At 41.7% G+C, this 12,736-nt stretch overlaps 1 protein-coding gene across 15 annotated transcripts in view; it reads right to left on the bottom strand.

Moving 5' to 3' along the window:
- Window positions 1–92: 92 nt before the first annotated feature.
- The window catches only part of APBB2 (amyloid beta precursor protein binding family B member 2), a 158,458-nt gene continuing 145,814 nt past the window's right edge, over window positions 93–12,736 (bottom strand). For all 15 annotated transcript variants that reach the window (XM_082759979.1, XM_082759972.1, XM_082759981.1 and 12 more), the window contains 6 exons: window positions 7,779–7,893; window positions 5,333–5,420; window positions 4,181–4,264; window positions 3,595–3,710; window positions 2,672–2,851; window positions 93–2,091 (listed from right to left, as the gene is read on the bottom strand). In XM_082759979.1, the coding sequence (XP_082616105.1) occupies window positions 1,924–2,091; window positions 2,672–2,851; window positions 3,595–3,710; window positions 4,181–4,264; window positions 5,333–5,420; window positions 7,779–7,893 (751 nt within the window). In that variant the 3' untranslated portion in view covers window positions 93–1,923. The remainder of the gene's footprint in view (window positions 2,092–2,671; window positions 2,852–3,594; window positions 3,711–4,180; window positions 4,265–5,332; window positions 5,421–7,778; window positions 7,894–12,736) is intronic.

The raw sequence follows: 12,736 nt of genomic DNA, 5'->3' as shown, positions 1-12,736 counted from the left end.
TCCAGCTTTCCCTGCCTGCTTGGCATAACCTGTCATCCGCACAGCCAAGTAGCCAACTGGATCACATTCAGAGACCTGGCTGATTTCTCTAAGTTTCTTCACATTAGGCTGATCTGACTTCGCTTCCAACTGTATGAACAACAGATCTGGTCCAAAGGAGGCAGCAGGAAAGGAAAGAATTGCTCCACTGCCATGGGTGCAGACTCCCTGTCATGCAGAGATCAGAGGAGGCTCAGCTCCTCCAGTTTAGATGTCCACAGTTGCATAGCTAGCCTTCACCTACACCTGCTCATACCTTAGGCTGAGTTTACTCTAATAGTTCTACATTTTCCATGCAGAAATGTCTTGAATCATAATTATTTTCCCCTTTATTCTCAATTTGCTTTGCCCAGGTATTGCTGTTGATTTCTTCCAATATGAAAAAAAAATAAAATTATTTGTTTAGAACAATCTAGTAGAGTAAAATAAAAAGTCCTTGTAAAAAACAGCATTGGCAATGTTCTTTTAGAATTACGTTGTGACCAAATTTACAGACTTCAGAGACAGATACAGTTTGGAACATACCTGTAAGTGGAGGCAAAACATTTTTAATGCTAGTTTAAAATGTCTTCAATTTTCCATTTCCAAAATTTGTACCAACCTGCAGGTCTAAAGAGAAGATGGCGAAGGGAGAAACTAAAGATATGTAACTGCAGTTGAAGATTAGCATTAAGTACAATTTCAAGGGGCAATACTGTGCTGACTTTGTCAGGATCTGCACTACTGTGTGGATCAAGGCAATTACAGGAGGCCTTTGGAGCAAAAGCACTGAAATTAAGTTGTCCCACTTGAAGCACTGCCCTGTTAGAAAACATCTCTCACATTATTCTGTCACAGAGCATTAAAAGTAAAAGAAATTTCATTGAATTGTGCAAATAAAAAATATGATTGTTCTTTTTGTGACAGCCTAAGTATTCAGCAACAAACTGAAGGGAAGGGGGAGTTGTGCAACCAGAAAATTAATTAAACATACAATCAAATACTCATATGGAAAAGATAGGCAACATTTTAGTCTCTGTAAGAGTTTTAAGAGGGTAAAACTACCGATTCTTTCTTATTCCTGGTTGGTATGAGCTCTGTGTGGAACAAATTGTATTTCTGACGGATTAATGACAGATTCGGGACAATGAGTTTAACTGCCAACATTTGCATTTATACGTTTAAAAATGAAAAGCTTCAGTGGGTCACCCTGTACTCAATTACTGAAAATACTCCTTGATTTTTCAGCATTGGTTTGGTATCAGACGTGATTCTTCTTTACAACCATAATGTAGAAACAGGCGATCAAATGACGCAATGATTCAAAAGCACGTCAGGGAGATGCTGCAGTGATTGCTAGACCAATGCTGACAAACAATTTAAAACTAACAGGTGTAGTTCAGTAAAAAATAAAACTTGGTATTTAATCTACAGTAATTCAACGGCAGCTGATCCTTGGTACCTACTCCAGTGTTGAAAACCGAGCAAAGTGCGGTAGGATTTAAGATTGGTTTGTGGCAAATCCAGCTCGGGACGGTGAACCTATCAACTCTGGCATCACTCATTCCAAGGACTTTAGCATGAGTTCACTGGGAAGGACGTGGCCATATTCTTTTTTTGTGTGAGTTTCGGTAATGTTCATGTATTTACAGTCAAGCAGACCTTCCATTGCTCATGGTGTAACTCACTGACAGCAAAAAATTATTCATGCTTCTTTTCATATCACACGATGGTGGCAAGAACGAGAGAACATGCTTGTCTAACATTGTTTTGATAAGGATAAATTCTCTGAAGACAAAGCATCAGCAATTTGAAATGGAAGGCCAAACGTTGTCAGTTCATTTTCCTTAGTGTAGCTACTGTTATCTGCAGTTAAACGTTAGGAGAATCTTCTCTTGTACGCAGCTAGGGCATCTCGGTGACGGGGCGTTTCTGTTTCAAAGTGTCAATGAGGGATAACACTCCTCTTTTTACGTTAGTTGTAACTCTTCTTGTCACCGAATCTGCAGGAGGTGGGGGTGGCCGAACTTTCTGTGAAGGTGGTCTGGCTACTAAGCACTTCTGATACCGTAACTGCAACAAAGCAAAAGCATTCTGCAATCCTCACTGTGTCCAACACTTTCAGAGCATTTTAAATACATTTTTAATATTTTCTCATGAAATACAGTCAAACCTCCATTTTAACTGTGACAAACAACCCTACTGAAGTCAATGGGACGTGGGTCTGTCAGTCTCTACTTTAGCACATGACGGATGTGCTATACTAAGTCATAGGAACAACCCTTTGTAAATTGAAAAATAAGTTTTCTGGATTCATCTGTTCTTGAACAGGAATTATTTTTCAGTGCTCTGTCACTGCATTGTATAACACAGCTCTAAGCACAGTGTTTTTCCAGCATTAGGTAACTTCTGTAACAAAGGAAGAGATCTCTACCTTACACAGGTGTTGAAACATTGGTGGAGGTAAGACGTTAAAGGGGCATTGCTCACTAAATTGACATTTCAAACTCATTAAATAGATCAGAATCCCAATTACTAGCTTTGTGTGTTCCTTCTATCTCAGAAAATTAATATAATTGCAAATTTGGAAATACGTTTATTGAGGTAGCGGAAAATCTTACGTACTGTTAGGTGCCTTTTGAAGGTCACTTACCATACAAGCAGCCTGAACAGCTTCTGATACGTTGGCTGCATTTGGCTCACACCAAAAAACATGGCACTCAAAATGCTGGTTTCCTGTATCCATAATGAAGGCGAATGTGTGAACATCCTTGCCGACTCCCATGAAGGACAGGAACCGTACACGACATTCCACCATGATTTCCTCTTCATTCTGGTTATGAATAAAATGAATGTGCATTACTACGGGGTATTTTACAGAACTTTACTACCAACTTTAGGTTGAATAAACAGGGAGGGAACACTGATGCAGTACTGTGGAATTCCTTTTATCTATCTACGTATACCCGGTGTCCAAAGGCCTGTGCTGGATCTCTCCTTCTCAGCTATCAGCAGAACACAAGGGCTTGGAGCATCACCACTGAGCACCTTGTGCATCTTTAAGTACTGCATGTTTAAAACTGATGTAGTAATTTTGTGAAGAATGCATGGCTATTGTGACTTCAAAAGATATTCCCCTATCACTGGTGTATAGAAATGTTGCTTTAGCATGTCATCAACAGATGTAGATAAAAGGACAGGATGTGAAACAAATTGTAGTATTACCTTTGGCTTCAATACCAAGAATAAAGTTGGATTGCTGCTTAGGGCTTATCCTGCAATATTTTAGGCTCAAAACTTCTAGAAAGGATAACACTGAATTTAAGTATCTAATGAATACTTATAATTTATATTTCTGAGAATATGCTTGGAATGGTAAATAAAGCCAAAGCTGAAACAAGCAGTAACAGCCTCTATAAAACACATATGTGTGCAGACTCACAGCCCTGGAAAGAAATAAAATGTAAAGTAAGTAAATGAATTCTAGTAAAAACGAACACTTTCTTCTAGAGCTTGTATGTTCCCGGCTTTCAACACTCATGTTAAATATGTTTTAAACAAGACAGTCTGCCTTACTCTTTCATTGATGACTGTGACAGTAGCGTCGGCAACATTCATGGTAACTGGCATCCAGTCCTCCTGGCTAGAGGAAGCCATCAGACTTTCAATAGCACTGTTCAGAGTATCCATCCCTGAAACAGAAGAAAATGCATGTAAGTGAACAGTAACAATTCTATTTGCACATAGGAGTACAGAAAACACATTGTTTTGGAATCATTAAAAAGAATTTGATGATGGGTTGTGAAGTTAGTTTTCTTCATCTGCAAAAGCAAAACAGGTGTCTCTGGCTTAGAAAAAAAAAGTGTTTAGCTGCTGCACCATTTCAGTTCTCTAAGGCCCTTCTCATTAGTAGCAGAGCTCATATTCAGAGAAAGAAGTATAAAGAAAATGCTTTCTTAGCAGCTCCCAAAATACCCTGGTTGCAAAACACACATTTACATGAAGTGTTGAACACTAAGACGTCTTCAAGTCTGGCTGTTATGACTGACGTTCAAGAAGTGCTACCCTTTGAAAATCATGCATTTACACTTGGCGAGCCAGAATCCAGTCCTTAGAGTTTATGGAAGTTACCTTTGAAGTCAGAAGTCACAGTGGTACATACCCACAGGTTTAGCTACAGGCAGCATGCCCAGGTACTGGACGTGGAACTTCTGCACCAGTTCTGTCTTTGGTGTTGGGAAATCTACTGCATGGGAGCAAAGATAGATTTCTGTTTATCACTACTCACGGCTGGGAAAAAGACTTTTATTTCATCAATAACATAAAATAGTTTACCTAGTCATTATACTCTGCAGATATTGTATTGATTAAAACAAATCGACACTTCCTCTGACAAGAATAATGACAAATAATTTCTAAGAGAATTAGAATGTTGCATCATCTAATTCTTCACTTCAATTCTTCTTCATTTACGCTAAAAATAGGGTCACATTGTATTGCTGACACATTAAAAAAAAACAACAAGGAATATAAATGAACATGCCTCTGAGACATACAGACCTGAGTTTCATTGCATAACCATGTAAAGTCTGGAAACTGTTTTAATACCATCCCTGTTAATGTGTTAAGCACAGGCTACAAGTAATCAATACTTCTGCCTGAGCAGAAAATTACACATGTTGATGGATTAAGGGTAAGCTCTTTAGTATGAACTGGTGGATCTAAAAGCATGTATTTTCTTGTAAGCTCGCACATAGTACATTTGTTCTCCGGGAATACTTTCAAAACAGCAGCTATTCAGCTAGAACCAACAAAGGCATGCAAAGGCAACTTGCTTTTACCATGCAGTAGAGTGTGTAAAGAAGACCCTTAGGTTGGATGGCAACCCACTTGCACCTCTTGCCTTGGAAGCTGCTAAAATTGATGATAAAACCTAGGGGGAGGTGTCCTACAGCTCCTCTGAATCTATGTGGTTAACTGGAGCGTAGTGTGCTCTTAGGGCATATTTGGCCAACTTGTGCAGTCTAAAGTCAGGAGTATTTTGATGTGGGCAGGATATACGTGCAAGTAGCCATAAGTAAGATTTTGTGTTTGCAAAATTCGTATTTTGGAATGCACAAGCTGTCATGACTGCATTACTATAAACATGACCAAGAATTAGAAATGTTTCATACAATACCAGCTTACCAGATTCAGTAGTTAAAACAGGATTACACTCCCAAACTCTCCACCCATTTTGGTCAAAAGCAGCAGCAGCAATGAAACATATCTAAAATACCACAATCCCAAGGATTTAAGCTGTAATGTATAGTACCTTGCAGAGGAACATCAAGGGTGACGTTACTCCTCTCTTGTAGTGAGCTGCAAGCCATAGCTTTAGCATTCTTCCGTTCAGCCATAATCTGAGTAAGACAGTGATAACGTGACATTTTTTCAAAAATGTAGTGCAGTAGTATCTCCAAGTATAACTTTACTCCTATTACAACCCTCATTCCAGAAATTAGTCAGGAATTACATAACTAAACAGGTTATACTTTGTAAAGAACTTTAATTTGCTGCCAGTTTATTCATCATTCTTTATCTACATTACGAGCCTAAGAGACGCCCAAGCCTAGGTAAGAGACAAATGGAAGAGGAAAATAAATAAATTAAAAAAAACACAGCCATTTTTATCAACAGAAAAATTGCAGGGAGGAGTAACAAAGCAAGAAATATAAATATTTAATGTACAAAGAAGTGTGTTCATTATTTATGTTCCTCTGATCTATCTTCTGCTACGTGTCATTTTTTCCTCCATTTTTATGTTTCTTCCGGAATTAAAAATCCCACGCAAAATGGAACGTGTTCCTCCCCAAAATGTACAATACTAGCACTAGAAGAAAACACATCAAAATAGGCACTTTGGATGATTATTCCCTAAAAATGTGTGACTGAGGAGGGACCCAGGGAAGCTAAAGGAGGTTTTCCAAAGCTCATGTATGAAACATTTTTATCTACTTCTTCACACTGATGACTATCAATTGTAATTAAGCTACAGAGATAACTAGTGTTCCAGCAGACAACGCTTGGTCTGAAGATACTTCTGGCAAACTTCTTTCTTTTTTTTCCTTCTAGGTTTCATATTTGTAAGTATTTTCTGTTACAGGGACATATGACAGTACTTCCCCCGAGGATGAAAAATGATATGCACTAGCTTAGGGATAAGCCCTGACTCAGCAAAGGGGTCCGGTGTGCCAGAGAGCACATGCCAAGAGCTGGCTGAATCAGGGTTATACCTATTGCTGAACTACGAAGGAACAGGCTCTGCCTAACAGCACAACCCTATTTCATTCCGTGTTACACTTAGCTATGGCTGAAAACGCTCAGTTGCTCTCTGATCCCAAATTATTGCTGGGAGTTTCATGCCACAATTACACACGTGACAGCTCTGCTGCCTTGCTGACAGCACAGATACCCCTGTGTATAGCCGCCGTGGCATTTCCTAGATGCTGCGCTGGCTGGGTAGAAGCAGCTGTGGCAGGGCCCACATAGCACGTTTTTCCCTGCTAGACTTGCTAGAAACACCTGCGAGAACTGAAAGCTGGAGGACGAGGGACACAGCAGGTCCAGGCTTCGCCAGCCTCAGCCCCTGCGGCTAGGGAGCCGAGCGTGTCCCCGGGCAGCTTTGCACAAGGACAACCTTCTGCTGCTGCCTCGGGCAAACCCTGCTGCCAGGAAGGTCACAGTAATAAATACAGGGTAAATTTGCACTTTGTTGGTGTGAAACATCACGAATTCAGTAGCCCTGTCTGCAGTGTTGTAAAAATTAAACATTTTTAGACTATACAGCTGGCTACAGAGAGGAACTTGACATCTCTGACCTTCACTCACTAACATGAACACAAAATGTAAAAAGGAAACAAGCACAGGCATAAAATAAATCAGCAGAATTTTAAAACCCAAGGGTTTAATAATGAGCTTTTCTGGAAGAGCTGTGACTCATGAGGAGGACAAGTTACACAGGGAGAACTGATCGTGTTCTTCTGTCCCCACTGTCCCCTCTTCCTCTGGTGCAATGTGACATGTTTTAACAAAAACCAGAATGAGCAGTGTAATATTTTTAAAAAAGCAAATATAGTCTCAAGTTCACCACAGCTCAGTAAGAGAATTCAAAATAGTTTCAAGCAGTCTGTTTTAAGTTTCTTGCTATAAAGCCTTTCAAACAGATTTTCCTGCTGTAAAGGATGTGCTGCCTTAACACTGCATGAAATGACCGTACAGGGGACACTCATGAGCTGACCATTCATGAAAACCAAAATTAATAACCAGGGAATGGCGACAGATATGTAGGGTGAAAGGACAGAAAAGAACAGTCCTCTCCAGCATTACAGACTGAACTACTACAGGTACCAAGATCCTTCATTTATTTGTAACTACAGTAGCTTAACTCCTTCCATCTCACTGTTTTTTTTTTAATTGGGCACTATCATGTTAGCAACTGTTTTCATGCTTGAAGATTACCATTCAAACAAGGTCTGATACGAAGTTTCATATCACATTTCACTGTCATTGAAACTGCATGTTCTTTTTCCATTTTGAACCCAGATCTTTATGCTCACCCTCCCACCATGCCCATTCGTGTCCTTTCCTTTAGCAATTCTCTACACCATTTCCTATTGCCAGAGAGAAAAAATAAACCAATGGTGCGTAAGATCACTGATCATGCATTGTGCTCAGGGATCTCCCAGCAGACTAATGCAGCTGCCTTTAAATCTACTTGCCTTTGAACAGATTTCGTGTAAACTTGTGGCGATGGCTTTTGCTGGTGTGTCACATCGAAACACATGACATTTCAGAATTCTTGTGTCCTTGTCTCTTGCCACATAAGCAAAGTCTCTGCACAGACAAAACGAATTAACACGTTAGAAACAGTAGTACCTGCAAAACAGTAAATCCTGCTTTAATTTAACAAGTGTTACGTCTCAGCTGCCAGACAATAAAGCATGCCTTAGACAAAGCAAATCTACAAAATTAATAAACTGCATACCCTAAAACATAGCTAAGGTTTGATGCTTAACCTATACAATTAAAGAGCTCGTTACAGTTTCATAACACTGGCGATTCATTGAACTTACAACCTGTAATTCCAACTGCATTTGTAAATACACCAAAAAAATTTACTCAAATATTTTATTGAAGACAAAGGAGAGGAGAGAACTGCAGAATAAGACAAAAAAGAAAACATGCGAAGCTCTTAAATGATAGAAAAGCTGAGAAACAGCATACAGCATTAGGTAGAGAACAATGTATTTCAAAGGACTGTAAAAAGTGTTTAAAATATGCAGATAATAATTAGAGATCTGGTTGCATAAGGGAGATGTGAACCTGCTGAGCTTTGCTCACATTAATTGGCCTAAATTTCTGACCTTCTTTTTTCAAAAGTTAAATAAGGATGCCCTACAAAAGAGATAATTTGCACTGTACCAACCAGTCACCACAAGTTGAGTGCAGACACTGCACTCTCTGGTTTTGCACCTCTGCCTTTTCATGTCCTCTGAGCAGCCACCGCCCCATCCTACTTTGGGACCCTTGTGCTGTCTGCAGATTTCTTTGTGACTCTGCTTCTCTAGCAGAGTGGTGGTGAGTTGCTAACTGGAATTAGAACTGACCAGGGAAGCAGAAGCCCCCAGCAGCCTGCTACACCCGAAGCCCCTTTCACTGCCTTTCCTCTTTACATGTAACCAATTGCCAGCAATACCCTAACTGTTGAAGAAATTGGAGGGATATCCCATGTGGACAAAAAGAACCATAACGTCCCCCTTCCCTCCTAAACCATGTGATTTGTATATAGGAATATTTCAAAAAATATGTAAAGTCTGTAAATATCCCTAGCAGGGTTCAACTTAGCATGGATTGCCAAGTTCTTCATTCACTGTAGAAGCTAATTGAGTTGAAGATGTTTGTCCTGAAGTCACTGTGGAAAACCAGAGACTGTGGTTTAGTCCAGTGTAATAGTCCAGGAAGGTGCTGTCTATTAAGGAGGATGCCTGGAGGTTTCCTAGCTCCAGCTTCATGCTTGAGTACTTCAGCCACAATCCACAAGAGCCTCCCAGCAACTTCTTCCCTTGCACTGCACTGCAAGCTCACTGAGGCATTGAGTGTCCTGGAAAAAGATGGTGCTTCTTTGCTTCTCCGCACGTGTGCCAAGCCTTGCTTTAAAAGGGCTTCTTTCCTCCTAGCTGAATGGTTCAAAAGCAAAATGAAGATTCCCAGCTGGAATCACACACACGCCAAACTTGCTGGCAGTGACCATCGCTGCAGGCTAACAAAGATGCAGAGACAGGGAGCCTGCTGCACACACCTCACTGCTGGAACAAGCCTGTTCTTTCAGAGGGCAGATGTAAGAGCTGAAACCAGTGCTCACATTAACTTAAACAGCACTGAAAGTCATCTGTGGTACCATTAGTTGCATGGCTATTTATTACCATTTATGAGCATTAACCTCAAATCAGTAATACTCCTTTGAGGACACGTAAATGAGTGATTTATGTGTTCCTTAACAAGACGATCCCAGGAGCAGTAGCCTGTGCTGTTTTGCTGAATTGCTCATGCTGTGCAACCCACTTAACGAAGCAGCAACCTGCCCAGCCCCTGGAGCACTGTGCGGTACCAGGATTAGACAAAGCCATCACCTCTGAGGGGCTGCACAAACACAGATGATAACTCGCACCTTCTGGTAGCCAGAAAGCTATCGGAAACATATTGTTATTAAAAAACAAGATGGGGCAAAGCCACCAAAGCAAGTCACAGGGGCTTGGAAGATGTAATGCACTGCCAGCAACTCAAGTTTTAACAGCCTCAGAGACTGACTGTGACTGCCACAACCAACTACACAGGACACCAGGACAGGCAGGGCTCTGGCTCTGTGCCACCCAGCCCTTATGGGTTTTGCTGACCAGCCCCCATAGCCACGTGAAATCTCACCCTGCAGCGAGATTCCCTGAGGCCTAGAATCAGATGTGAGGATTTCAGGCCTTAAGGGAGTCTGTAAAGTAACACTACATGCATTTAGCCAGCACCTCACCTCCCTGTGAAACGCTCCAAGGATTGTAGAGATAAAAATCAGTTGAATGATGAAAATGGTGTTAAAGACTGAGTTCTGTCAGGATCAAAGACAAGATTTCAGTCACGATTAAACAACACTCACAACTATGCCCTGTAAGTTGGAAACACCTTAGGCGAGAGTATTTTCAGCAGGCCTTTAAAGGGAGAGGCATGGACTCAGGGCAGCCCGCTGAGCCTCACTTCTCTCACAAGCATAAATTCAGTTTTCTGACCAAAGGAGAGCCATGTGGAAGGAGGACAGCACTGGCACTTAATGAGCATGCCTGCTTTTCAGGCAGAGGCGACATTCCTCTGTCCCTGCAGGCCTAACAGCAGCCAAGGGACCAAGTCACCATAGTCATGGCGAGGGGCCCACCTCCCTCTCTGCTCCTGTTGTCCCTGTTAGAGGAGGATGACAGCAGTCCTGATGAGAGCTCTGCACTTGCCAAAGGGCAAATACTGCCCACAAAAATGTTCCTTTTAGTCAAAACGCATCGCTTTCATTTTCTGACAGAGCTGGTAGCAACCCCAGGTCACCTAACACTCTCCACCACGGATGTCTTGAAGAAGTGTTAATGCCTCTCTCCTGTTTGGCCTGTTAAGCCCCCTAAGCTGTGAGAAACATCTTTTCTTTGTCCTGTGAAATCTCACTCACACTCTGTCAACCTAAGGAAGTGCAAAAAGCAGCAGTTCCTGATGTGGGTACTGCCGGTGGGTGCTGGGATGGAGCTGCCAGGAGGGCCCTGGACCCCTCGGCTCAGCCAACGTGGCCTCAACACAAACACCTCTCACAAGCACCTCCCGACTCTGGCGTTTGGTCCTGCTGCTTCTGTAAATATTTCTGTGTGTAACAGCATGCATGTGCAAACAAGGCGGTATGAAATTACAGCACCGTTACAGCAGCGAATGAAACACCAGCTACTACATCAATTTTGACTGAGCTAATAAAGCCCGCAGAGCGGTGTTTCAGGCGCACACGCCAGTGTTTCACTTTAAGTACCTGAACAGCTTGAACAAAGTAAATCAGCTAATTACATATGGTAATTGTGAATATGCATAAACCTTTAGATGATCAGGGCCCACGTCTATAAATCTGCTGAGACAGAGGAGGAAATGTGAGTTCCTCGAAACTGGCGGCAGTGCATCATCCCCAGCCCTGCCAGCACCATCTGCTTTCAAGTCATCAATCAAAATTAGCTAGCAAGCCACCCTCTCCCATTTTGACAGCGTGCAAACAATACTTCCAATTTCCTTAATTCCTGAAGTCACCCCGATGCCACGCTCCCAGGAGCACCCCCACAGGGCAGGCCAGCAGCAGGCACCTGGAGAAGGCTGAGCAGGCTGGTGGCTCCTCCATCCCCAGCAGCAGCCTTGCTTCAGGCATTTCTGTGTGCAGGGACAACAAAGCTTTCCTGGCAAAGGGCATGGCTCTGAGCACTCCACAGCATCTGTCCCAGCATCATCAGTAACAGAATAAAACTTGGGAGAAGCCTTATTTCCTTACATAGGACCAGAAGGCAACTAACAATCTGCCCAGAGCCTCGAGTACCGAGCAAGCCCTAAGACTGCTCTCCGATGCTTCTTTTGCTTCAGGTCCCTTCTGGGTCGCTTACTCTTTCATTCTATGGCAGCTCACTTGAAGCTGATTAACATTTAAGTGAGATTTATGTGCAACCAGCCCCTTTGATAATGAAGAAGTGCCAAGTAACGTGTTTGTAATAGAAATTTATGGAAAAGGGCAAATGCCTCCTCTGACCGTTCTCCTGCCTTTACACCTTGCTGGGAGAACAAGGGAGAGAAGAAAATGAAAAGCCTTTATAAAACCCATCGCTGGATACAGATTACAGCACAGGATTAATAGATCACATCTCATCCAGCTGGAGTCTTACCCATCTCAAAAAGATGTGTGCACCTGTGAAATTTGTAGGCTTTGAACCACAGCTCCTGGTAAAATTCCCTTCAGCAAGGAGAACAGGGGAGTTTAATGGGAGAATAATGTATTTCATTGCAGCAAAAAGCTTTATATTTACTGAAAGTTTACAACACAAACACACCAGCTCTGTTGGTACAGGATTATAGAGAAGGAGACTGCATAGATTGGATTATGTTTTAATCACTTGCAAGTGTAGTACAAGATCCACCAGTATCTTTCAGGATACAGGAGCTGGGTGTAAATCAGTACTCTGGAAAAAAAGCCAGAAAACCAGAAAAGTAGGTGAGAAATTTATTTTGCTGCACAAGACTAATGGGCAAGACTGGCTCTGCTGAATAGTTAAAAAATACAGCAGAAATTTCTTAATTTTTCATAGAGTGCAGTGCTACCAAGAGACATTTTAAAAAGCAATTTAGAGAACTGCAAGGGCAATGTAAGGTGCTAAGTAGAAACGAATTTCATTTTTATTTGCTCTTTTACCCTCCTTAATTGTTGAATGTCTACAGTAATTGTCTGCAACTTAGATAGCCATACCTATTTAACACCTGGCTAGGCATCACTTAGATGCTTAACCCTGGATGAATATAATCACATTAAATGTGATTTATGCTAATGCTGTCCTGTCTGAGTGGCAGTCACGGCCATTTGCCATTATTACGCTGAAGTCCTAGGAGACATCCCAATTAGGTACGGCCTGAAAGA

Source organism: Aythya marila, assembly GCF_965140915.1.
Source record: "Aythya marila genome assembly, chromosome: 4".
Lineage (NCBI taxonomy): Eukaryota > Metazoa > Chordata > Aves > Anseriformes > Anatidae > Aythya > Aythya marila.
Note: the sequence above shows the minus strand (reverse complement) of the source record. Positions and strands in the feature narration are given on the sequence as shown.